Source organism: Coregonus lavaretus (genome assembly GCF_964263955.1).
Source record: "Coregonus lavaretus genome assembly, chromosome: 10".
Classification (NCBI taxonomy): Eukaryota; Metazoa; Chordata; class Actinopteri; order Salmoniformes; family Salmonidae; genus Coregonus; species Coregonus lavaretus.
The window spans coordinates 59,871,751-59,899,522 of NC_139997.1; the positions used below are offsets into that span (position 1 = coordinate 59,871,751).

Below are 27,772 nucleotides of genomic sequence, written 5' to 3' on the forward strand. Positions count from 1 at the left end.
CAACCATCTCTGCAGCACTCCACCAATCAGGCCTTTATGGGAGAGTGGCCAGACGGAAGCCACTCCTCAGTAAAAGGCCATGACAGCCCAGCACCTAAAGGACTCTCAGACCATGAGAAACAAGATTCTCTGGTCTGATGAAACCAAGATTGAACTCTTTGGCCTGAATGCCAAGCGTCACGTCTGGAGGAAACCTGGCACCATCCCTACGGTGAAGCATGGTAGTGGCAGCATCATTCTGTTGGAATGTTTTTCAGCGGCAGGGACTAGGAGACTAGTTGGGATTGAGGGAAAGATGAACAGAGGAGAGTACAGAGAGATCCTTGATGGAAATGCTCCAGAGCCTCAGGACCTCAGACTGGGGTGACGGTTCACCTTCCAACAGGACAACAACCCTAAGCACACAGCCAAGACAACGTAGGAGTGGCTTCGGGACAAGTCTCTGAATGTCCTTGAGTGGCCCAGCCAGAGCCTGGACTTGAACCCGATCAAACATCTCTGGATAGACCTGAAAATAACTGTGCAGCGATGCTCCCCATCCAACCTGACAGAGCTTGAGACAAATACAGGTGTGCCAAGCTTGTAGCGTCATACCCAAGAAGACTAATGTAATCGCTGCCAAAGGTGCTTCAACAAAGTACTGAGTAAAGGGTCTGAATACTTATGTAAATGTCATATTTCAGTTTTTTTATTTGTTATACATTTGCAAGAAAATCTACACCTGTTTTTACTTTTGTCATTATGGGGTGTTGTGTGTAGATTGATGAGGGGAAAACATTATTTAATTAATTTTAGAAAAAGGCTGTAACGTAACAAAATGTGGAAAAAGTGAATGGGTCAGAATACTTTCCGAAGGCACTGTAGCTACCTCAAATCAAATTTTATTGGTCACATACACATATTTAGCTAAAGTTATTGCGGGTGTAGCGAAATGCTTACCTCGTACCCCTGCACATCGCTTTGTTACTGTATATAGCCATGTTATTGTTATTCGTTATTCAATGAATAAGGCTTGATTTCAATGGTAGAAAAATCCCTGGTTTGGTTGCAGTCATTGCAGCTAAAGGTGGCACAACCAGTTGAGTGTAAGGGGGCAATTACTTTTTCACACAGGGGCATTGGGTGTTGCATAACTTTGTTTATGAAAGAAATGATAGCAGTATCAATCAGAGTAGGCTAGTGGGAGGAGCTATATAAATGGAATGGTACCTAACACATGGAAACAGTGTGTTTGACTCTGTTCCATTGATTCCATTCCATCCATTACATTGAGTCCATCCTCCTATAGCTCCTCCCACCAGCGTCCACTGCTATCAACATGTTGTGTTATTCGTTCACTCAGTCACTATCTACGTGCTAGTTTCTCACTATCCACTTTCAGCATCACAACACTCAGGTGAAGGCTAAATGCCTCCATACGTTGGCTCAGTTGGAGCAGAGCCCAGACACCTGTGTTCCCTAAGGACAGCGGTATACAGTATAATACCGTGAGACGTAAAACCGTTGGATAAAAGGGCTTATTTCTTACTGCTCCTCTGTGAGGACACTGATTCAGTCAAGTGCTCTCCTGCTGTGTGTCTAATAGACAATGATTAGAAAACACTGATTCATTAATCAGGTAGGACTGGTAGGTAGGTCATGGGTATGAGAGGTAGCAGTGTCTGCGTCCCAAGCAGCACACTTTAAATGGAATAGGGTGCTAACTAAGTCCATCAGGTAGTTCAAGGGGATTGAAAGGTAGCTGAAATAGAGTGAGCTTACTCTCACTAGTCCACTCTGTAGGCTTGTCTAGTCTAGTGTTCACCTATAGTCAATCTAATCGACAGAGTCTGCTCCAGGGTCTCCCCGGTCCTCCACGCCCACCGGGGGAATGACCAGGGCCTCCATGCAGCCCAAGATGGAGCAGGACGTGTCCAACCTGAAGAGTATGCCGAAGGGACTGTCGGCCAGCCTGCCCGACCTGGACTATGAGTCCTGGATCGAGGTGAAGAAGAGACCCAGGCCCTCCCCGGCCAGACCCAAGGTGAGTGGAGCTGAATAGATCTGACCTGATTGTCTATTGGCCTTCCTCTACCTTTATCCAGTCACTCTGTGGCCAGTTGAGTTGTCTGGCATTGAAAGAGTATACAGCATAATGGCTCTCACCTCTCTCATCCAAGACCATTATCCTACATGAGGCTTGTGATAGCTGTAAAGAAAATTATATATATCTCTATAACAAATATTGAATGTCGGTTCTATGTGATTAGGACTCTATAAAATCAGAATTTTTTTCCCCTAAATTAAATTTTCTCCGTTTTTGTTTTTCCAGGTTTCAGATTTTTACTTTTTGTAATAAGTTCAATACTTCAATATTGTTGAATTCCATTTTAATGTCCGTGATTCCATCCACGTTCTCCGCATCGCAGATTTTATAGGGTCCTACATGATGTATTCCTATTTGAGTGTTCTGTCTCGTCGCATTCTGAATAAGCCCCTGAAGTTAGTCTTGGAGATCCCGTTTGCCGGTTTTTATTTCAGCATTCACTTTCAGTCAATGAATGAATGCTATGGATATACGCGCAATTGAGCATTGTCATGCTTGCAACAAAACCCAATGCTTGTAACATGATGGTTGCAACAAATACCTGCTTACGAAGGCTTCTTTCAGGATCAACTTACTTACAATTTATGACCTAATGTAGCATTTCAAATGGCACCATATTCCTTATTTAGGGCACTACTTTGGACCAAAGCGCTTGTTAAAAGTAGGGCACTACATAGGGAATAGGTTGCCATTTGGGGTATGTTCAATATGTTAGTGTGCATCGCCAGTCCATTTCCCCTGCCTGTGGTGTTATCTAGTCATCTCGCACCCTCGTCATGGTGACCCTGCCTGTATACAGTATGACTGCCTGCCTGCTCCATACCTCTACATTGCCCTTTCTCTACTTCCTTGTCTCCCTCTTCACTTTGACAACCGTCTATCCCTCCACGCCTCCTCCCCTGGGCGTTAACTGATGGTAGACCCCTTCGTTGCAGCATAAGGAAGATGCTCGCTCTCCTGTGCCCCAGGCTGGCCTCAGCCTGGTCTCCTCCACCTCCTCAGCCCAGGCCATGACAGCCAAGGAGGAGCAGGACGAGCCCGAGGAGCTGGACTTCATGTTCGACGAGGAGATGGAGCAGATGGACGGCCGCAGGAACACATTTACCGACTGGTCCGACTCGGACTCGGACTGCGAGATCGCCGACAACGACGTCAACAAGATCCTCATTGTGACACAGACGCCGCCCTACCTGCGCAAGCACCCAGGGGGCGACCGAACGGGCCACCACACGTCACGCTCCAAGCTGACCAACGAGCTGGTGAAGGTGATCAACGATGGCCTGTACTACTACGAAGCGGACCTGAGGGATGACAACTACGAACCCGAGTACGCCACCATCAAGGTCAGTCCCTTTTACTTTGACTTCAACTCTGTAGTCAGGTAGCAAGCGCTCTTATCTAGAATAGGTGCATTAATTTAAGGACTGTAAAGATGGATATCAGGATGTTCCATAGGGAGTAACTAAGTATTTGGGAACAGCCTAAGTAATTCCAGATTTTCCAGTTAAATGAGGCATGTGCCTAGTTTCCATCAGGCCCGGAAACCATTTAAAGAAAATACACTCTTGTGCAAGTCACCATTCGGAGACAAAGAAAAACAACAACAAATAGACAATAATAAACAAAACCATTATGAACAACCGCGTATCACTGATATACCTTAAGTGGGCTATTCTGACAAGTTCCGGGTGTCCATTCTGCCTGCAGTGTGTGTGCGTGTTGTCCCCGCTCCCATTGTGGCAGGGCTCTTTGTGCCATTCACATGCCCCCCATCCAGTGGTGTGGGGGTGGGGAACACTGTCTTGCTTATAAATAAACCCTACATGGCCTGCCTCTGCCTAGCAAAGGGCTCTGTGGAGTGGGTTTCAGGGGGGAAAATGGCTTTTCAGATGTCTTCAGCGATTACTTGGTCAGAGATGGCCAGCGTTTCAAATGTAAGTCTTGTTTCCTAGGTTGCATCCAAAGTGGAACCCTATTTCCTATTTAGTGCACTACTTTTCCCTATTTCCTATTTAGTGCACTACTTTTCACCAGAACTCTATGGGCCCTGTTCAAAACTAGTGCACTATAATAGGATGTCATTTGGGACAAAAGCTCAGTGTATGCAAGTCAAGTTCTAGTTTAGTTCCTATAATTTTGTTGCTATTTTTATACCACTTTTGTCTTTCAGTAAAGTTGAGGGTTCTGTGTTGTGTTTGGAGGTTGTTACTGTTGACAAAGCCTCAGTTTGAAATGGACTGGAATTAAATTATAGTTTGATGAAGGCTCTAAGTTAATATAGCCTATTAGTATTCTTGGCCACCATGCCATGTTGGTGTGTGTCCGACCGTCGCCAAACCTTTGAAGAAGGTACAGTTGAAGTCGGAAGTTTACATACTCTTAGGTTGGAGTCATTAAAACTTGTTTTCAACCACTCCACAAATTTCTTGTTAACAAACTATAGTTTTGGCAAGTCGGTTAGGACATCTACTTTGTGCATGACACAAGTAATTTTTCCAACAATTGTTTACAGACAGATTATTTCACTTATAATTCACTGTATCACAATTCCAGTGGGTCAGAAGTTTACATACACTAAGTTGACTGTGCCTTTAAACCGCTTGGAAAATTCCAGAAAATGATGTCATGGCTTTAGAAGCTTCTGATAGGCTAATTGACATAATTTGAGTCAATTGGAGGTGTACCTGTGGATGTATTTCAAGGCCTACCTTCAAACCCAGTGCCTCTTTGCTTGACATCATGGGAAAATCAAAAGAAATCAGCTAAGACCTCAGAAAACAAATTGTAGACCTCCACAAGTCTGGTTCATCCTTGGGAGCAATTTCCAAACGCCTGAAGGTACCACGTTCATCTGTACAAACAATAGTACGCAAGTATAAACACCATGGGACCACGCAGCCATCATACCGCTCAGGAAGGACATGCGTTCTGTCTCCTAGAAATGAACGTCCTTTGGTGCGAAAAGTGCTAATCAATCCCAGAACAACAGCAAAGGACCTTGTGAAGATGCTGGAGGAAACGGGTACAAAAGTATCTATATCCACAATAAAACGAGTCCTATATCGACATAACCTGAAAGGCCGCTCAGCAAGGAAGAAGCCACTGCTCCAAAACCGCCATAAGAAAGCCAGACTACGGGTTGCAACTGCACATGGGGACAAAGATCGTACTTTTTGGAGAAATGTCCTCTGGTCTGATGAAACAAAAATATAACTGTTTAGCCATAATGACCATCGTTATGTTTGGAGGAAAAAGGGGGCTGCTTGCAAGCCGAAGAACACCATCCCAACTGTGAAGCACGGGGGTGGCAGCATCATGCTGTGGGGGTGCTTTGCTGCAGGAGGGACTGGTGCACTTCACAAAATAGATGGCATCATGAGGAAGGAAAATTATGTGGATATTTTGAAGCAACATCTCAAGACATCAGTCAGGAAGTTAAAGCTTAGTTGCAAATGCTTCTTCCAAATGGACAATGACCCCAAGCATACTTCCAAATTGTGGCAAAATGGCTTAAGGACAACAAAGTCAAGGTATTGGAGTGGCCATCACAAAGCCCTGACCTCAATCCTATAGAAAATATGTGGGCAGAACTGAAAAAGCGTGTGCGAGCAAGGAGGCCTACAAACCTGACTCAGTTACACCAGCTCTGTCAGGAGGAATGGGCCAAAATTCACCCAACTTATTGTGGGAAGCTTGTGGAAGGCTACCCGAAACGTTTGATCCAAGTTAAACAATTAAAAGGCAATGCTACCAAATATTAATTAATATAATAATAATAATAATAATATGCCATTTAGCAGACGCTTTTATCCAAAGCGACTTACAGTCATGAGTGTATGTAAACTTCTGACCCACTGGGAATGTGATTAAAGAAATAAAAGCTGAAATAAATTATTCTCTCTACTATTATTCTTACATTTTAACATTCTTAAAATAAAGTGGTGATCCTAACTGACCTAAGACAGGGAATTTTTACTAGGAGGTCAGGAAATTTGAAAAACTGAGTTTAAATGTATTTGGCTAAGGTGTATTGTAAACTTCCGACTTCAACTGTACATTATGCTACATAGATCATTGTTGATTACAGCCGATTTCCTATTTCCCCCAACTTTTGTTTGACTCTTGAAGAAGAAAAAACAGTTTTTTTGACATGCAATGAGGTAGTGGAAATGATCACATGATCAAATATTTAGCTTTTTGAATATTCATCACCTAGTCTGATATTGCTATTGGGACGATTTATCGGACACAGATAAAGGCTAGTCCTGGACTAAGTAGAGGTCTCTGGATCTGAATGGACCCGAGGACAATCGGACCCAACCCAATCATAAAAAATAAAATGCCGACTGAACGGACCAGAGAATAAACAGACCCGAACCCAAATGGACCCGAAGACAACTCAACCTAGACCCAACCCATACCCTAACGGATCCGGGTCTAGATTGGCCATCTATAAGTCAATAAATACACCTTATTAGCGTAAAATAAATATGCTATAGGCTATGCAGAGCCATGGTCAGGTCCATTCGGGTCCACCCATGTCTATCAGCTGTAGTTACATAGACCCGATGACAATCAAACAGGACCTGGTCTCGAGGGACAAGTTAGAATTTCAGACCCAATCGGGCCCGGGTTGGGTCTTGGGTATATCGGGTCAACCCAGACCCGTGAAGACCTCTACTAAGAAGCACTTTCAATGGAGAATCTCCATTGAACATACTTTTTATTCTAGGACTAGACTTAATCTACCTCCCTGAAACGAACCAGCCTATTGAGTTTGACCACCACTGTCTCACTGAGCCTCCCTGTCATGTGATTGTCTCTGCAGCAAGAGGTGGAAAACTTCAAGAAGGTTCACCTGATCAGCCGAGAGGAGTTTGACTGCCTGACCCCAGAAACCCCCGTCGACCCCAACCAGGAGGTACCCCCTGGACCCCCAAAGCCCCAGCAGAGTGAGTACCACAGACACGGACAAGACGTGCACACACACCTACACGGACGAGACGCAGACCTCTAGCTAAGACGGGGGTCACACAGCTATGGCTTAATCAAGTGCGAAGCACAACCACTCTACTGAACCAACATTGGGAAATAACACCAGATATAGAGAGCAGAATAATTCATTGGAATAAGTTGGAAGTGTCTCCAAGTGGGAATGGTTCTATGGCTTTACAACACACACCGACAAGCTATAGGAATACCTCCACATAGGACACCGATCTTATTCATGTGCATATTGAAATTGAAGCTGTGATACAGAAATGACCCATATGAACATCTGTGTTCCAGAGATCACTCGTGACTCTCATCTCTCAGTTCCCGTAGACGCCTTGGCGAACAAACTTTTCGGTGCCCCTGAACCTTCCACAATAGCACGCTCCCTCCCGACTACTGTGCCTGACTCGCCCAACTACCGCAGTGCCCGGACACCCCGCACGCCTCGCACCCCGCACCGGAAGGACCCCGCCATGACGCCCCGCTTCTACCCCGTTGTGAAGGAGAGCTGGCCCGTTGACGCCAAGGTAAGAACAGTTAGTTTCTGCCATTTTGCTTAGACTCGCCCAGATCCCGTAGATCTACCAGGGTACAGTTGTCTATTGGTTATTGATTTTGACATATCCGACATCTGTGAGGCGGCACACTGATCCTCTGTTTATGCTAATACGTTACATCTGTGAGGCGGCACACTGATCCTCTGTTTATGCTAATACGTTACATCTGTGAGGAGGCACACTGCTCCTCTGTTTATGCTAATACGTTACATCTGTGAGGCGGCACACTGCTCCTCTGTTTATGCTAATACGTTACATCTGTGAGGAGGCACACTGCTCCTCTGTTTATGCTAATACGTTACATCTGTGAGGCGGCACACTGCTCCTCTGTTTATGCTAATGCATTACATCTGTGAGGTGGCACACTGCTCCTCTGTTTATGCTAATACGTTACATCTGTGAGGTGGCACACTGCTCCTCTGTTTATGCTAATACGTTACATCTGTGAGGTGGCACACTGCTCCTCTGTTTATGCTAATACGTTACATCTGTGAGGAGGCACACTGCTCCTCTGTTTATGCTAATACGTTACATCTGTGAGGCGGCACACTGCTCCTCTGTTTACGCTAATACGTTACATCTGTGAGGCAGCACACTGCTCCTCTGTTTATGCTAATACGTTACATCTGTGAGGCAGCACACTGCTCCTCTGTTTATGCTAATACGTTACATCTGAAACTGCCGACTAGGGATGGATTAGGGTCTGGGACTGCTGTGGTTCTCTGCTGTGGGTACTGTGTGGTTAACTGTCCTCTCTCTACCCCCCTCCCTCTCCAGACCCCCAGGAAAAGGAAGACCAGGCACAGCTCCAACCCCCCCATGGAGTGCCACGTTGGCTGGGTGATGGACTCGCGAGAGCACCGATCTCGCACTGCCTCCGTCAGGTGAGACAAGTCCACTCTCATCTCCTGTGGTATTGCTAACGTGTACACTTTAATTGTTCATTCTACTACAAAAGGCTTTTTGTTATATCTTCTTTAGAACATTTCACCGCAATAAGAATTGTTGAAGTCATACTGAATTGTTTATCACTTACACATTGGTAAATGTACTTATACCAGCGTTTCCCAGACTCGGTCCTGATGACCCCAAGGGGTGCACATTTTAGTTTTTTTTCCCCTAGCGCTACACAGCTGATTCAAATAATCACAGCCCAGTGATGAGTTGATTATTTGAATCTGCTGTGTAGTGCTAGGGCAAAAACCAAAATGTGCACCCCTTGGCGTCCCCAAGACAGAGTTTGGAAAATGCTGACTTATACCCATTTCATACAGGTTTAATTTGTCGGTGGTGTTTGTATGTGCGTTTAAGCACTCCTCCTCTTCCCTCTCTCTCCAGCTCCAACGCAAGCCCCTCAGAGGGTACCCCTGCATTGGGTGGAATTGGCTGCACTCCGCAGTCGCTCCCCAAGTTCCAGCACCCCTCCCATGAGCTGCTCAAGGAGAACGGCTTCACGCAACACGTTTACCACAAGTACCGTCGACGCTGCCTAAACGGTACGCATAGCTACCCATATCTTTTTCCCTGAACAAAGAACACACAGAGACTTAATCACTCATTCACACACTTACACAGTACAGCCATAGCACCTTTGCCATTTCAAAAATTTGCCCACACCATTTCATATACCTCTTCCATTGTTCACTATCTCCTATTCAAAGACTAGAAAGTTATGTCACACACGTGTCACATTATACTTGTGTATAAAGAGTTAGAAACACTGCATATAGAAACAATAGCTGTTGCTTACTTTGTCACACAGGTTTCATCCCAAATGGTCAAATGGCCTACATAGTGCACTACTTTTGATAATATAGGGAATAGGGTGGCATTTGGGACACAACCATGGTGTCTGACTGACCTTTCACCCCTCTACCCCACTAATCACAGAACGCAAGCGGTTGGGCATCGGCCAATCCCAGGAGATGAACACACTGTTCCGTTTCTGGTCATTCTTCCTGAGGGATCACTTCAACAGGAAAATGTACGAGGAGTTCAGACAGCTGGTGGTGGAGGATGGGAAGGAGGGTTACAGGTAATGCTTGATTTCATTCTTTGTTTAATACTTACCCGCCTACCAATTATACACAGTACTTTGATTGTAAAGGGCCTACAGTTGAAGTCGGAATTTTACATACACCTTAGCCAAATACATTTAAACTCAGTTTTTCACAATTCCTGACATTCAATCCTAATAAAAATTCCCTGTCGTAGGCCAGTTAGGATCACCAGTTTATTTTAAGAATGTGAAATGTCAGAATAATAGAGAGAATGATTTATTTCAGCTTTTATTTCTTTCATCACATTCCCAGTGGGTCAGAGGTTTACATACATGCAATTAGTATTTGGTAGCATTGCCTTTACATTGTTTAACTTGGGTCAAACGTTTCGGGTAGCCTTCCACAAGCTTCCCACAATAAGTTGGGTGAATTTTGGCCCATTCCTCCTGACAGAGCTGGTGTAACTGAGTCAGGTTTGTAGGCCTCCTTGCTCGCACACGCTTTTTCAGTTCTGCCCACAGATTTTCTATAGGATTGAGGTCAGGGCTTTGTGATGGCCACTCCAATACCTTGACTTTGTTGTCCTTAAGCCATTTTGCCACAACTTTGGAAGAATGCTTGGGGTCATTGTCCATTTGGAAGACCCATTTGCGACCAAGCTTTATCTTCCTGACTGATGTCTTGAGATGTTGCTTCAATATATCCACATAATTTTCCTTCCTCATGGTGCCATCTATTTTGTGAAGTGCACCAGTCCCTCCTGCAGCAAAGCACCCCCACAGCATGATGCTGCCACCCCCGTGCTTCACAGTTGGGATGGTGTTCTTCGGCTTGCAAGCGTTCCCCTTTTTCCTCCAAACATAACGATGGTCATTATGGCCAAACAGTTCTATTTTTGTTTCATCAGACCAGAGGACATTTCTCCAAAAAGTATGATCTTTGTCCCCATATGCAGTTGCAAACCGTAGTCTGGCTTTTTTATGGTGGTGTTGGAGCAGTGGCTTCTTCCTTGCTGAGTGGCCTTTCAGGTTATGTCGATATAGGACTCATTTTACTGTGGATATAGATACTTTAGTACCTGTTTCCTCCAACATCTTCAGAAGGTCATTTGTTGTTGTTCTGGGATTGATTTGCACTTTTTGCACCAAAGTACGTTCATCTCTAGGAGACAGAACGCATGTCCTTCCTGAGCGGTATGATGGCTGTGTGGTCCCATGGTGTTTATACTTGCGTACTATTGTTTGTACAGATGAACGTGGTACCTCAGGCGTTTGGAAATTGCTCCCAAGGATGAACCAGACTTGTGAAGGTCTACCATTTTTTTTCTGAGGTCTTGGCTGATTTCTTTTGATTTTCCCATGATGTCAAGCAAAGAGGCACTGAGTTTGAAGGTATGCCTTGAAGTACATCCACAGGTACGCCTTCAATTGATTGAAATTATGTCAATTAGCCTATCAGAAGCTTCTAAAGCCATGACATCATTTTCTGGAATTTTCCAAGGCACAGTCAACTTAGTGTATGCAAACTTCTGACCCACTGGAAATGTGATACAGTGAATTATAAGTGAAATAATCTGTCTGTAAACAATTGTTGGAAATATAACTTGTGTCATGCACAAAGTAGTTTGTTAACAAGACATGTGTGGAGTGGTTGAAAAAAACGAGTTTTAATGACTCCAACCTAAGTGTATGTAAACGTCTGACTTCAACTGTAAAAATGCGTGTTGGGCAAGGAGAGTGCAATGTGTGAAGGCTCTTGACCCGTAAAAGTATTTGGGCCTAAAATTGTGTTTTGAAAGGGGAGGCAACAGGGGCGTCAATGTGTGCAGGCACTTGTTCCAGCCCTGCTCTAACACACACCTGATTCAATCAAGCACAGGCATTTTTCTGCCAATGAAATCCTCTTAAGTCTAAACAGTGTACAAAATAATTTTTCAGGATGAAAAAACACTTTCTGTGTAAGCTTAAACAACTAAAACCAGATATGAAGCATGAAGAAAATTTAATGGACCTACTGAACAAAAATATAAACGCAACATGTAAAGTGTTGGGCCCATGTTTCATGAGCTGAAATAAAAGATCCCAGAAGTTTTCCACATGCACAAAAAGCTTATTTCTCTCAAATGTTGTGCATACATTTGTTTACATCCCTGTTAGTGAGCATTTCTCCTTTGCCAAGATAATCAATCCACCTGACAGGTGTGGCATATCAAGAAGATGATTAAACAGCATTACACAGGTGCACCTTGTGCTGGGAACAAAAGGCAACTCTAAAATGTCCAGTTTTGTCACACAACACAATGCCACATATGTCTCAAGTTTTGAGGGAGCGTGCAATTGGCATGCTGACTGCAGGAATGGCCACCACAGCTGTTGCCAGAGTGTTTAATGTTAATTTCTCTACCATAAGCCAATGTTGTTTTAGAGAATTTGGCAGTATGTCATACCAGCCTCACATCCGCAGACCACGTGTAACCACACCAGGCCAGGACTTCCACAGCTGGCTTCTTCACCTCTCAGACCCATCACCTGGACAGCTGATGGACTGTGGGTTTGCACAACCAAATAATTTCTGCACAAACTGTCAGAAACCGTCTCAGGGAAGCTCATCTGCGTGGTAGTCGTCCTCACCAGGGTCTTGACCTGACTGCAGTTCGGTGTCGTAATCGACTTCAGTGGGCAAATGCTCACCTTCGATGACCACTGGCACGCTGGAGAAGTGTGCTCTTCCCGGATGAATCCCGGTTTCAACTGTACCGGGCAGATGGCAGACAGTGTGTATGGCATTGTGTGGGCGAGGGGGTTTTCTTATGTCAACGTTGTGAACAGAGTGCCCCATGGTGATGGTGGGGTTATGGTATGGGCAGGATTAAGCTACAGACAACGAACACAACTACATTTTATTGATGGCAATTTGAATACACAGAGATACCGTGATGAGATCACCCATTGAGCATGTTTGGGATGCTCTGGATCGACGTGTACGACAGCGTGTTCCAGTACCCGCCAATGTCCAGCGACTTCGCACAGCCATTGAAGAGGAGTGGGACAACATTCCACGGGCCACAATCAACAGCCTGATCAACTCTGCTAAGGAGATGTGTCGCACTGCATGAGGCAAATGGTGGTCACACCGGATACTGACTGGTTTTCTGATCTATGCCCCTATTTTTTTTTTAAGGTATCTGTGACCAACCGATGCATATCTGTATTCCCAGTCATGTGAAATCCATAGATTAGGGCCTAATTTATTTATTTCAATTGACTGATTTCCTCATATGAACTGTAACTCAGTCAAATCTTTGCATTTATATTTTTGTTCGGTGTATTTTTTTAAATAATATAGTCTTTGAGAACTAACAATTACCAAAATAAAAGCTAGACAGTCAGGGTGAATTGAAAATTCCAAAAACAATTAATTTAACAGTATTGATGTTATTATGCTTGAGCAAAATAACACAGCATTAGCCATGGCAAAATGCATGGAATTGCAGGAAATTCGCTTTAAAACTGCAAACATTTCTTTCCGCTGCATGGAGAACTGTGTAGAAATGCAGGAAATTGGTTTAAAAATGCAATGATTTCTCTACACTGCCAAATTGTATTTGAAATTCAGCGGTGCCGACAGGCCGATCGCGTCCATTGCCACGCCCACCACCTAAGCCCCTTTTTGATCCAGATAAACCCTGCAAGCTTAGTCTTCCATTTAGACTACCATGTTGAATCAGCCATGTAACTGATGAGTTGGAACAAAAGCCTGCACTCATTGTGGCCTCCCGAGTACCACTACTACTGTTAGTAGTGGTACTAGTGTTAGTAGTGGTACTAGTGTTAGTAGTAGTGTTTAGTCTGCTCGACCACCACACACAGCTGATTAATACCTGTTGTCTGTATTGCAGGTACGGTTTGGAGTGCCTGTTCAGGTACTACAGCTACGGACTAGAGAGGAAATTCAGGCCAGACATATTCAAGGACTTCCAGGAGGAGACTATGAAAGACTACGAAGCTGGTGAGATTTATCACCTAGGAAACCTCAACCGTACACATTCACACTGCTCAATAACTCTCAATTTGGTTACTACTGTTCCTCCAAAATGAGTACGTTCTGTGTCCCAAATGGCACCAAATTCCCCATATAGTGCAGTACGTTTGACCGTAGCCTTATATAGGGAATAGGGTGCCATTTGGGACGTAGCCTTAGACTTCCCCCTAACACCTGCCTGTCTCTGTGTCCCAATCTCCCACAGGCCAGCTGTATGGACTTGAGAAGTTTTGGGCATTTCTTAAATACTCCAAAAACAAGAACATGGGTATCGACCCTAAGCTGCAGGAGTGCCTGAGCAATTTTAAGCGTCTCGAGGATTTCAGAATCGATGTAAGTAGGGAAACCTGTCAAAGAATGTTGTGTAATTTTCTCTTCTACATTTTACTACTAGGGAAACCTGTTAAAGTACATGTTTAGACACCTTTACTACAACTTTTTCACTGCTAGCCACATGAGTGCTATCATTCTTCGCCAGGCTTTTGTAGGGTCAAAGTACTGAGCAAGTGGGTTTGTTAAACATTAAAGGGATCCCCGTTGTTGCATAGAGATGTATAGAGTTGGGGTGTAACGTTTAAATGAAATTGGGACCGTTAACATTTAGAAAAAATCCCTAACTGAATATATATATATATACACACACACACTACTGGTCAAAAGTTTTAGAACACCTACTCATTCAAGGGTTTTTCTTTATTTTTACTATTTTCTACATCAAAACTATGAAATAACATATATGGAATCATGTAGTAACCAAAAAAGTTTTAAACAAATAAAAAAATATTTTATATTTGAGATTCTTCAAAGTAGCCACCCTTTGCCTTGATGACAGCTTTGCACACACTTGGCACTCTTGCATTTCAATTAACAGGTGTGCCTTGTTAAAAGTTAATTTGTGGAATTTCTTTCCTTCTTAATGGGTTTGAGCCAATCAGTCGCAAGAACAGCTCAAATAAGCAAAGAGAAACGACAGCCCATCATTACTTTAAGACATGAAGGTCAGTCAATACGGAACATTTCAAGAACTTTGAAAGTTTCTTCAAGTGCAGTCGCAAAAACCATCAAGCGCTATGATGAAACTGGCTCTCATGAGGACCAGCCTCAGAAATTGCAGCCCAAATAAATGCTTTACAGAGTTCAAGTCACAGACACCTCAACATCAACTGTTCAGAGGGGACTGTGTGAATCAGGCCTTCATGGTCGAATTGCTCTAAAGAAACCACTATTAAAAGGATACCAATAAGAAGAAGAGACCTGCTTGTGCCAAGAAACACGAGCAATGGACATTAGACTGGTGGATGTCTGTCCTTTGGTCTGGAGTCCAAATTGGAGATGTTTGGTTCCAACCGCCATGTCTTTGTGAGACGCGGTGTGGGTAAACGGATGATTTCCGCATGTGTAGTTCCCCCCCCCACCCACCTTTTCCCAACACAACTGATTGGCTGAAACACATTAAGAAGGAAAGAAATTCCACAAATTAACTTTTAACAAGGCACACCTGTTAATTGAAATGCATTCCAGGTGACTACCTCATGAAGCTGGTTGAGAGAATTCCAAGAGTGTGCAAAGCTGTCAAGGCAAAGCGTGGCTATTTGAAGAATCTCAAATATAAAATATATTTTGATTTGATTAACACTAATTTGGTTACTACATGATTCCATATGTGTTATTTCATAGTTTTGATGTCTTCACTATTGTTCTACAATGTAAAAAATTATGAAAAACCCTTGAATAAGTAGGTGTGTCCAAACTTTTGACTGGTAGTGTACATACATACAGTGGCTTGCGAAAGTATTCACCCCCCTTGGCATTTTTCCTATTTTGTTGCCTTACAACCTGGAAGGCAATACTTTGTAGAGACATCTTTTGCAGCAATTACAGCTGCAAGTCTCTTGGGGTATGTCTCTATAAGCATGGCACATCTAGCCACTGGGATTTTTTCCCATTCTTCAATGCAAAACTGCTCCAGCTCCTTCAAGTTGGATGGGTTCCGCTGGTGTACAGCAATCTTTAAGTCATACCACAGATTCTCAATTGGATTGAGGTCTGGGCTTTGACTAGGCCATTCCAAGACATTTACAGTGGGGGAAAAAAGTATTTAGTCAGCCACCAATTGTGCAAGTTCTCCCACTTAAAAAGATGAGAGAGGCCTGTAATTTTCATCATATGTACACGTCAACTATGACAGACAAAATGAGGAAAAAAAATCCAGAAAATCACATTGTAGGATTTTTTATGAATTTATGTGCAAATTATGGTGGAAAATAAGTATTTGGTCAATAACAAAAGTTTCTCAATACTTTGTTATATACCCTTTGTTGGCAATGACACAGGTCAAACGTTTTCTGTAAGTCTTCACAAGGTTTTCACACACTGTTGCTGGTATTTTGGCCCATTCCTCCATGCATATCTCCTCTAGAGCAGTGATGTTTTGGGGCTGTCGCTGGGCAACACGGACTTTCAACTCCCTCCAAAGATTTTCTATGGGGTTGAGATCTGGAGACTGGCTAGGCCACTCCAGGACCTTGAAATGCTTCTTACGAAGCCACTCCTTCATTGCCCTGGCGGTGTGTTTGGGATCATTGTCATGCTGAAAGACCCAGCCACGTTTCATCTTCAATGCTCTTGCTGATGGAAGGAGGTTTTCACTCAAAATCTCACGATACATGGCCCCATTCATTCTTTCCTTTACACGGATCAGTCGTCCTGGTCCCTTTGCAGAAAAACAGCCCCAAAGCATGATGTTTCCACCCCCATGCTTCACAGTAGGTATGGTGTTCTTTGGATGCAACTCAGCATTCTTTGTCCTCCAAACACGACGAGTTGAGTTTTTACCAGAAAGTTCTATTTTGGTTTCATCTGACCATATGACATTCTCCCAATCCTCTTCTGGATCATCCAAATGCACTCTAGCAAACTTCAGACGGGCCTGGACATGTACTGGCTTAAGCAGGGGGACACGTCTGGCACTGCAGGATTTGAGTCCCTGGCGGCGTAGTGTGTTACTGATGGTAGGCTTTGTTACTTTGGTCCCAGCTCTCTGCAGGTCATTCACTAGGTCCCCCATGTGGTTCTGGGATTTTTGCTCACCGTTCTTGTGATCATTTTGACCCCACGGGGTGAGATCTTGCGTGGAGCCCCAGATCGAGGGAGATTATCAGTGGTCTTGTATGTCTTCCATTTCCTAATAATTGCTCCCACAGTTGATTTCTTCAAACCAAGCTGCTTACCTATTGCAGATTCAGTCTTTCCAGCCTGGTGCAGGTCTACAATTTTGTTTCTGGTGTCCTTTGACAGCTCTTTGGTCTTGGCCATAGTGGAGTTTGGAGTGTGACTGTTTGAGGTTGTGGACAGGTGTCTTTTATACTGATAACAAGTTCAAACAGGTGCCATTAATACAGGTAACGAGTGGAGGACAGAGGAGCCTCTTAAAGAAGTTGTTACAGGTCTGTGAGAGCCAGAAATCTTGCTTGTTTGTAGGTGACCAAATACTTATTTTCCACCATAATTTGCAAATATATTCATTAAAAATCCTACAATGTGATTTTCTGGATTTTTTTTCTTCTCAATTTGTCTGTCATAGTTGACGTGTACCTATGATGAAAATTACAGGCCTCTCTCATCTTTTTAAGTGGGAGAACTTGCACAATTGGTGGCTGACTAAATACTTTTTTCCCCCACTGTAAATGTTTCCCCTTAAACCACTCAAGTGTTGCTTTAGCAGTATGCTTAGGGTCATTGTCCTGCTGGAAGGTGAACCTCCATCCCAGTCTCAAATTTCTGGAAGACTGAAACAGGTTTCCCTCAACAATTTCCCTGTATTTAGTGCCATCCATCATTCCTTCAATTCTAACCAGTTTCCCAGTCCCTGCTGATGAAAAACATCCCCACAGCATGATGCTGCCACCACCATGCTTCACTGTGGGGATGGTGTACTCGGGGTGATGAGAGGTGTTGGGTTTGCGCCAGACCTAGCGTTTTCCTTGATCGCCAAAAAGCTCAATTTTAGTCTCATCTGACCAGAGTACCTTCTTCCATATGTTTGGGGAGTCTCCCACATGCCTTTTGGCAAACACCAAACGTGTTTGCTTATTTTTTTCTTAAAGCAATGGCTTTTTTCTGGCAACTCTTCCGTAAAGTCCAGCTCTGTGGAGTGTATGGCTTAAAGTGGTCCTATGAGCAGATACTCCAATCTCCACTGTGGAGCTTTGCATCTCCTTCAGGGTTACCTTTGGTCTCTTTGTTGCCTCTCTGATTAATGCCCTCCTTAAACTGGTCCGTGAGTTTTGGTGGGCGGCCCTCTCTTGGCAGGTTTGTTGTGGTGCCATATTCTTTCCATTTTTTAATAATGGATTTAATGGTGCTCCGTGGGATGTCAAAGTTTCTGATATTTTTTCAGAACCCAACCCTGATCTGTACTTCTCCACAACTTTGTCCCTGACCTGTTTGGAGAGCTCCTTGGTCTTCATGGTACCGCTTGCTTGGTGGTGCCCCTTGCTTAGTGGTGTTGCAGACTCTGGGGCCTTTCAGAACAGGTGTATACAGTTGAAGTCGGAAGTTTCCATACACATAGGTTGGAGTCATTAAAACTAGTTTTCAACCACTCCACTAATTTCTTGTTAACAAACTATAGTTTTGGCAAGTCGGTTAGGACATCTACTTTGTGCATGATACAAGTAATTTTTCCAACAATTGTTTACAGACAGATTATTTCACTTATAATTCACTGTATCACAATTGCAGTGTGTCAGAAGTTTACATACACTCAGTTTACTGTGCCTTTAAAAAGCTTGGAAAAAGATGTCATGGCTTTAGAAACGTCTGATAGGCTAATTGACATCAATTGTATTTCAAGGCCTACCTTCAAACTCAGTGTCTCTTTGCTTGACATCATGGGAAAATCAAAAGAAATCAGCCAAGACCTCAGAAATCTGGTTCATCCTTGGGAGCAATTTCCAAACGCCTGAAGGTAACACGTTCATCTGCACAAACAATAGTACGCAAGTATAAACACCATGGGACCACGCAGCCGTCATACCGCTCAGAACGGAGACGCGTTCTGTCTCCTAGAGATGAACGTACTTTGGTGCGAAAAGTGCAAATCTATCCCAGAACAACAGCAAAGGACCTTGTGAAAATGCTGGAGGAAACAGGTACAAAAATATCTATATCCACAGTAAAACGAGTCCTAGATCGACATAACCTGAAAGGCCGCTCAGAAAGGAAGAAGCCACTGCTCCAAAACCGCAATTAAAAAAGACAATACGGTTTGCAACTGCACATGGGGACAAAGATCGTACTTTTTGGAGAAATGTCCTCTGGTCTGATGAAACAAAAATAGAACTGTTTGGCCATAATGACTATTGTTATGTTTGGAGGAAAAAGGGGAAGGGTTGCAAGCCGAAGAACACCGTCCCAACCGTGAAGCACGGGGGTGGCAGCATCATGCTGTGGGGGTGCTTTGCTGCAGGAGGGACTGGTGCACTTCACAAAATAGATGGCATCATGAGGAAGGAAAATGATGTGGATATATTGAAGCAACATCTCAAGACATCAGTCAGGAAGTTACAGCTTGGTCGCAAATGGATCTTCCATATAGACAATGACCCCAATCATACTTCCAAAGTTGTGGCAAAATGGCTTAAGGACAACAAAGTCAAGGTATTGGAGTGGCCATCACAAAGCCCTGACCTTAATCCTATAGAAAGTGTGTGGGCAGAACAGAAAAAGCGTGTGCGTGCAAGGAGGCCTACAAACCTGACTCAGTTACACCAGCTCTGTCAGGAGGAATGGGCCAAAATTCACCCAACTTATTGTGGGAAGCTTGTGGAAGGCTACCCAAAAAGTTTGACCCAAGTTAAACAATTTAAAGGCAATGCTACCAAATACTAATTGAGTGTATGTAAACTTCTGACCCACTGGGAATGTGATGAAAGAAATAAAAGCTGAAATAAATCATTCTCTCTACTATTATTCTGACATGTCACATTCTTAAAATAAAGTGGTGATCCTAACTGACCTAAAACAGGAAATTTGTACTAGGATTAAATGTCAGGAATTGTGAAAAACTGAGTTTAAATGTATTTGGCTAAGGTGTATGTAAACTTCTGACTTCAACTGTATATACTGAGATCATGTGACACTTAGATTGCACACAGGTGGACTTTATTTAACTAATTATGTGACTTCTGAAGGTAATTGCTTGCACCAGATCTTATTTAGGGGCTTCATAGCAAAGGGGGTGAATACATATGCACGCACCAGTTATTTTTTTCATTTCTCTTCACCAATTTGGACAATTTTGTGTATGTCCATTACATGAAATCAAAATAAAATTCCATTTAAATTACAGGTTGTAATGCAATAAAATTGGAAAAACGCCAAGGGGGATGAATAATTTTGCAAGGCACATACATACATACAGTTGAAGTCGGAAGTTAACATACACCTTAGCCAAATACATTTAAACTCAGTTTTTCACAATTCCTGACATTTAATCCTGTCTTTGGTCAGTTAGGATAACCACTTTATTTTAAGAATGTGAAATTCACCAGTGAATAACAACGCTTAGGCCTCCACTTCCAGCTTAGACATACTATATACATTTTATGGACACATTCAATTTTACAATAGTTCTATTTTGTTTGTTTTTACTCCTGAACTTCCTCTACCCTCAGCCTCTCCAATCATTTTCATGATGTCCATCCAGTTTGCTTCTATATGCCATGTCTTTCACAAAAGTTCTATATTCTCATTGCTTCTACAGATTGTAAATTGAAAATAAACATGTTTGCTAAAAGTATTATTATATTATTGATCGCTTGACTATGACTTTTCAGATCACCCAGTAGTGCTATCTGCAGTTTTAGCTCCAGGTAAATATTGCAATTCTTCAGCCATTCCTGGACCTGTGACCAAAAACAAGCTACAAATGGACAATACCAAAACAAATGATCTAATGATTTTGTACTTTGTTGAAGTATCCTCGAGTCTTCTTGTGTATGATGCTTCAAGCTTGGCACACCTGTATTTGGGGAGTTTCTCCCATTCTTCACACCAGACCCTCTCAAGCTCTGTCAGGTTGGATGGGGAGTGTCGCTACACAGCTATTTTCAGATCTCTCCAGAGATGTTCGATCGGGTTCAAGTCCGGGCTCTGGCTGAGCGACTCAAGGACATTGAGGCTTGTCCCGAAGCCACTCCTGCATTGTCTTGGCTGTGTGCTTAGGGTCATTGTCCTTTGGAAGGTCAACCACCTGTTTTCATCAAGGATCTTTCTGTACTTTGCTCCATTCATCTTTGCCTTGATCCTGACTAGTCTCCCAGTCCCTGCCGCTGAATAACATCCCCACAGCATGATGCCGCCACCACCGTAGGAATGGTGCCAGGTTTCCTCCAGACGTGACGCTTGGCATTCAGGCCAAAGAGTTCAATCTTGGTTTCATCAGACCAGAGAATCTTGTTTCTCATGGTTTGAGAGTCCTTTAGGTGCCTTTTGGCAAACTCCAAGCGGGCTGTCGTGCCTTTTACTGAGGAGTGGCTTCTGTCTGGCCGCTCTACCATAAAGGCCTGATTGGTGGAGTGCTGCAGAGATGGTTGTCCTTCTGGAAGGTTCTCCCATCTCCACAGAGGAACTCTAGAGCTCTGTCAGAGTGACCATAGGGTTCTTGGTCACCTCCCTGACCAAGGCCCTTCTCCCCCGATTGCTCAGTTTGGCCGGACGGCCAGCTCTAGGAAGAGTCTTGGTGGTTCCAAGCTTCTTCCATTTAAGAATGATGGAGGCTACTGTGTTATTGGGAACCTTCAATGCTGCCTACATTCTTTGGTACCCTTCCCCAGATCTGTGCCTCGACACAATCCTGTCTCGGAACTCTACGGGCAATTCCTTCGACCTCATGGCTTGGCTGTTGCTCTGACATGCACTGTAAACTGTGGGACTTTATATAGACAGGTGGGTGCCTTTCCAAATCATGTCCAATCAATTGAATTTACCACAGGTGGACTCTAATCAAGTTGTAGAAACATCTTAAGGATGATGAATGGAAACCGGATTCACCTGACCTCAATTTCGAGTCTCATAGCAAAGGGCCTGAATACTTATGTAAATAAGGTATTTCCGTTTTTCTTTTCTTTTTGCAAAAATTTCGAAAAAAACGTTTTTGCTTTGTCATTATGGGGTACTGTGTGTAGATTGATGAGGATTTGTATTTATTTAATCCATTTTAGAACAAGGCTGTAACGTAACAAAATGAGGAAAAAGTCAAGGGGTCTGAATACTTTCCGAATGCACTGTATCTACATCAATTACCTCGTACACCTGCACATCGACTCAGTACTGGTACCCCGTGTATATAGCCAAGGTATCGTTACTCATGTTATATGTATTTATTATTATTATTGATCATTTTTCTATAATTTGTCTCTCTACATTGTTGGGAAGGGGCCCGTAAGTAATTATTTCACTGTTAGTCTACACCTGTTGTTTACGAAGCATGTAACAAATACAATTAGATTTTGATGTCATAGCTGACACCCCATCTTTTAATCTTATTTCGAAGCAGATATTTAACGAAGTTTTGGGAAAAACGTGGTCGCATAAAAACTGAGGGAGATTTTACCACACTGCAATCTGCACAGTTCATCCAGTAAATGTGTTTTTGTGAAATGTTCTGTGTAAATTGTTCAAAGTAGTCCTTGTGCATAGAGTTATATGCTTTGTTAAACTTTGAAATTAATGGTTTTTGTTTGGCATAGATTTTAAAGTGAAAGATCTGAGTCAGTGTAATTCCGTTAACGTGGAATTGTCCTTAGAGAACGTCTGTAGAGCCCCAGTCAATCCCACATCTCACCATTTTCCTTCATTGCAGCCCCCGATGGAGGAGGGAGGCCGCAAGAGACACTCATCCAGCGGAGATGGTTGCCGCCGCCACCCCTCCCAAGGCTCCAGCCGCCCCCACAGCCAAAGTGGCATCAGCCCAGCCCCGTTTGCCCAGGCCCCCGCCAGGGATGATGCCAAAAACAGCAGCCAGAGCCAGCGACCTGCAGCCCGGGCCCCGGCAACCACATCAGACGCCCAGCCACCAAAGTAACCCCGGACAACCCTCAGCCATGTGGATCAACTCAACGTCATTAAGGGGGTACAATTGTTCACGCAAGCATGAGAGAATGACTTTCTGACAAACGACTTGTGATTGAATAAATCAAGGCTCTTCCATTTTGTTTGAAACACCCAGCGTTTTGTCTTGTTAGAGACAAGACTGAATTACTATTGAAGGAGTGGATTAATTATTTTATTTAGCAAACCTTGGCATATATTCTCCCTGTGGTTACAGTGTGGGGAATGGACAATGGTTTCTGAGGACGTTTGATGGCAACTGCAAACCTTGTGGCCCCCTTTCAATCGTTGGACCCCCTTTCCAATTGGCACCATCTAGTTGGCTGACAGATCAGATTTTTATTTCTACGAGGCAAGTGGTGGATTGGAAATTGATGCTTTGAAAAACAAGTATTTGACTTGTTGTTGTTTTGGGCGAGAGAGAAATAGAGGGAGAATAAAAAGATGGGGGGGGGGGACACCAAACCAAACCAAATGATGAAAAAAATGACTTGTACCAATCCCTCAGTATGAGCAAGATCATTGAAAGTTGCCTTATACTAATGTTTTTTCTGCTTAACTTGTGCCCACCACAATAATGTCGATTGTACAGCATTGACAATTGCAAATATGCAACATTGGTCACCACCTACAGTAGTGGCCACTCAGTGACTCCCTGCCTGCCAAACAGTTTTGAACTCACCCCTCTGAACTGTCTTCCAAATGTTCTGTTACAAAGCCTACAGTGACACTCCCACTGACAAAGAAATGATCAGTCTATAATTTTAATGGTCGGTTTATTTTAATAGTGAGAGACAGAATAACAACAACAAAATCCAGAAAAACACATGTCAAAAATGTTATAAATTGATTTGCATTTTAATGAGGGAAATAAGTATTTGACCCCCTCTCAATCAGAAAGATTTCTGGCTCCCAGGTGTCTTTTATACAGGTAACGAGCTGAGATTAGGAGCACACTCTTAAAGGGAGTGCTCCTAATCTCAGTTTGTTACCTGTATAAAAGACACCTGTCCACAGAAGCAATCAATCAATCAGATTCCAAACTCTCCACCATGGCCAAGACTAAAGAGCTCTCCAAGGATGTCAGGGACAAGATTGTAGACCTACACAAGGCTGGAATGGGCTACAAGACCATCGCCAAGCAGCTTGGTGAGAAGGTGACAACAGTTGGTGTGATTATTCGCAAATGGAAGAAACACAAAAGAACTGTCAATCTCCCTCGGCCTGGGGCTCCATGCAAGATCTCACCTTGTGGAGTTGCAATGATCATGAGAATGGAGAGGAATCAGCCCAGAACTACACGGGAGGATCTTGTCAATGATCTCAAGGCAGCTGGGACCATAGTCACCAAGAAAACAATTGGTAACACACTACGCCATGAAGGACTGAAATCCTGCAGCGCCCGCAAGGCTTTGGGGGTGTTTTTCTGCTAAGGGGACAGGACAACTTCATCACATCAAAGGGACGATGGACGAGCCATGTACCGTCAAATCTTGGGTGAGAACCTCCTTCCCTCAGCCAGGGCATTGAAAATGGGTCGTGGATGGGTATTCCAGCATGACAATGACCCAAAACACACGGCCAAGGCAACAAAGGAGTGGCTCAAGAAGAAGCCCATTAAGGTCCTGGAGTGGCCTAACCAGTCTCCAGACCGTAATCCTATAGAAAATCTGTGGAGGGAGCTGAAGGTTCGAGTTGCCAATCGTCAGCCTCGAAACCTTAATGACTTGGAGAAGATCTGCAAAGAGGAGTGGGACAAAATCCCTCCTGAGATGTGTGCAAACCTGGTGGCCAACTACAAGAAACGTCTGACCTCTGTGATTGCCAACAAGGGTTTTGCCAACAAGTACTAAGTAATGTTTTGCAGAGGGGTCAAATACTTATTTCCCTCATTAAAATGCAAATCAATGTATAACATTTTTGACATGTGTTTTTCTGGATTTTTGTTGTTGTTATTCTGTCTCTCACTGTTCAAATAAACCTACTATTCAAATTATAGACTGATCATGTCTTTGTCAGTGGGCAAACGTACAACAGCAGCAGGGGATCAAATACTTTTTTCCCTCACTGTACCCCTTTACCCACCCCTTAGTGTGTTTGCAATTTGTGGCTCTTTGTGCTAAAACGCTTTGCTGGGGAGGGGGAGAACAACCAATGGACAGACTGTCTCCCCTCTGACCCCTGAACCCAACCAACCTGTTCTTTTCCCATGAACAGCAGACTACACCCAATCTACCAGACATACCGTCAGATAAACTAATAATCTAGTGTGGATAACGTAATCTTTATCCAACAGAGAACTGATGATATCAAATAGATAAGTGATTTTATTTTTTCTTCACTAATGTAAATGTAAATTGGACAGAAGATAACTTACACCTCCTGGCTAATTGTTTTATTGTTATAGAACAGTTTATATAGTCACTTTACATGTGTATGTACTTTTTCTCCTTTTTTTTTTTAATGGTCTGATATTTTAATGCTTTTTCATTTGCTGTGTTTCTAGCTATGCTATGGATATGTCTCAGTATTGCATTTGTTGAAACCTCTGTAGACTTTCAGAAATGGGAACATAGTATATATAGTATAGTACAAATAAAGGGAAATTTACATTAGGTCATCAACTGACATTCAATGCAACAACCCCCAAAAAAATCACACGTTTCCAGAAAGTCAAGTTCAATTTCAAATCATAGTTAATTAAATATATTTTATGAATTCAGTTTACAAATTGATTGATTGATGTGAAGCACTAGTGTGTTCATGCGACGGCAATTCAAACTTTCCACGAATCGTATCATGAGCCAAAGTCAAACTTGATGGTTGAATATATAACTAACTAGTTATTGATCAGTGTAATGGTCCTCTTTAGTTAAATATCAAATGGCATAAATAACAGTTATAGCTATACCTTCTGCTGGAGGTTGAGGAGTGATTCAGATTCACTGGTGGTTCCGCTGTGTTAGAATGTCCAATTGTCTTCATGTTTGTTTTACAATTTATTTTCATTTACCATTGTTGAAAAAGTTGAGTTTCGCGAGAATTAACGTTGTTTTTAGCTTTTTTTCCTTTCTTGTGGGTTTAACTCAAGGGAGCTGTGGGTCAATTGAGGGGGCTTATATGATTGATGATGAATCACTCAAGAAATCTTTTACTCGAGGAATAAAGACAAATTACGACAAAAACTCAAATAATTTCCCAAGCATGTGAATCCTCTGAGAGGATATGGTGTGGTGGCTGTGGGCCTGGGGGGTGGTCACCAGGGGGCGTGCTTCCACAGACAGACAGCCACACAGACGTCCCCCCCCCCCACCCCCAGTGAATGTCACCCAAGTGTGTCCCCCCCACTTGTCCTGGACCAGGATAGAGGGGACAGGTCCTTTGGGGTCCAGCCTATTCGTTAGCATAGTGACACAAACCCTGTGGGTGGAACAGCTGGTGCTCCAATTAACTCTATGCCTGGTGTCCTGCAGTGTCAGATGGACTGGGCCGGACACTGGAGAGAAAGAGAGGGAGGGAGGACGAGAAAAGAGGACGTAACCCACTTTGGGTTTGTCAATATTCAGAGGATATGAATGGCTATGATGTCTGGGACTGCAAAAATGACAAAATTCCATAAAGCCATGTAAATAAAAATAGCTGTATATGAACCATTAAGACATTTTAATAGTTCATTACCATTACAATATCCTAGGCTTGTCATGATGGAAAAAAAGAAAAAGAAATACTTGAATGATCTTGTATTATAACACTTAATATCCATAATATCTGCTTTGTAGGCTGTGATTCGCAATTAGTGTTATTTGTAGTAATTGTGCTTTTCCTTATATATAAAAAAACAAACATTAAATGGACAAAAAAAACTTAAACACCACCTGTGTCATCGTCCTGTTATTTACTTGTCTGTATTTTCCTGTTGGGAGTTCCAGAACGCAGGATTATTAAGTTAACCAGCTAACTTTGAGAAACTGCCACTGTTTTTCTGGCTGATTAAGAAAGCAAAATGTGTATATTGGTTGTTGTTGTCAACTCACTGGGTATGTTCGAGCAGTAAGGCTAACGCAACCGACTGCAGAAGAAAGTCTACGAGTGAAGTCGGGGGAGGTGCATCTGCAACAGCTGAAAGTCAGACACTGTTGTGGTTTACCTACAGCAAGGCTCCAACCCCCATACAACACATTTACAAACGTACAGTTATAACTACTGTTCCCTGAAGGAGGGAAACTAGGTAAAACACAGCTACGGGGAGTTTGCATGCTAGCGCCCTCTACTGAAGAACATTAGAATCACACCTGACAAGGCCAATGAACACCGTGCCTCACCAGAAGCCCCACATTCCACAGGATAAACCAGAGGCACGGATTCATTCCTTCAATTCAGTTCTGCTCTTCACCAAGCCCAGAACTTGGTGGCACGTAGTTATAGTCATGACTGTCCGTGCCCTTTCAGTCGGTCAACTTTGTACAACACAACTATAGGGATATGAAATCACGCCCCAAGCCGATATCAAATTAAATGGCCCACGGCAGACCATCCGGAGTTCCAAGCCAACCTGCGGTATCCGGGTAACCCCATGTCCGCTCAATGTACATGCATAACACTCATACCGGACACAGGGCATGTAACCTCCGCTGTTCCTTAGCAAACTGAGGAGGCGAAAAGGGAAAGAGCTCAAAAGTTAGAGACCTGTAGGACATAGTCATGACGAAGGCCGCATTAGGACGCAACGTCAACTTCGAGTCAACAAGGGCAACTTCCTACAGGAGGGGTGAACGGATAACGCGTGGAGATCTCCAACGCGTTTAACCGAGACCAAAGCCACGAGCAGGGCAGTCTTGTAGGAGAGGATCTTCAGATCCACAGTGTCTATTGATTCAAATGGGGCCTCACACAGCACATCCAAAACCAAAGCCAAATCCCGAGTGGGCGCAATAGGTTTAGAAACTGGCCTGAGACTGCACACACCTTTTTAAAAACCC

At 43.3% G+C, this 27,772-nt stretch overlaps 1 protein-coding gene across 1 annotated transcript in view; it reads left to right on the plus strand.

The window, feature by feature from the left end:
- Nucleotides 1–23,606, plus strand: part of LOC311136394 (la-related protein 1-like) — an 82,567-nt gene extending 58,961 nt beyond the window's left edge. The window contains exons 7-16 of the mRNA XM_084170491.1: nt 1,827–2,023; nt 3,007–3,429; nt 6,915–7,038; nt 7,376–7,608; nt 8,416–8,522; nt 8,977–9,134; nt 9,529–9,673; nt 13,537–13,646; nt 13,885–14,012; nt 22,546–23,606. Of these exons, the coding sequence (XP_084026617.1) occupies nt 1,827–2,023; nt 3,007–3,429; nt 6,915–7,038; nt 7,376–7,608; nt 8,416–8,522; nt 8,977–9,134; nt 9,529–9,673; nt 13,537–13,646; nt 13,885–14,012; nt 22,546–22,767 (1,847 nt within the window). The 3' untranslated portion in view covers nt 22,768–23,606. The remainder of the gene's footprint in view (nt 1–1,826; nt 2,024–3,006; nt 3,430–6,914; nt 7,039–7,375; nt 7,609–8,415; nt 8,523–8,976; nt 9,135–9,528; nt 9,674–13,536; nt 13,647–13,884; nt 14,013–22,545) is intronic.
- Nucleotides 23,607–27,772: the final 4,166 nt, after the last annotated feature.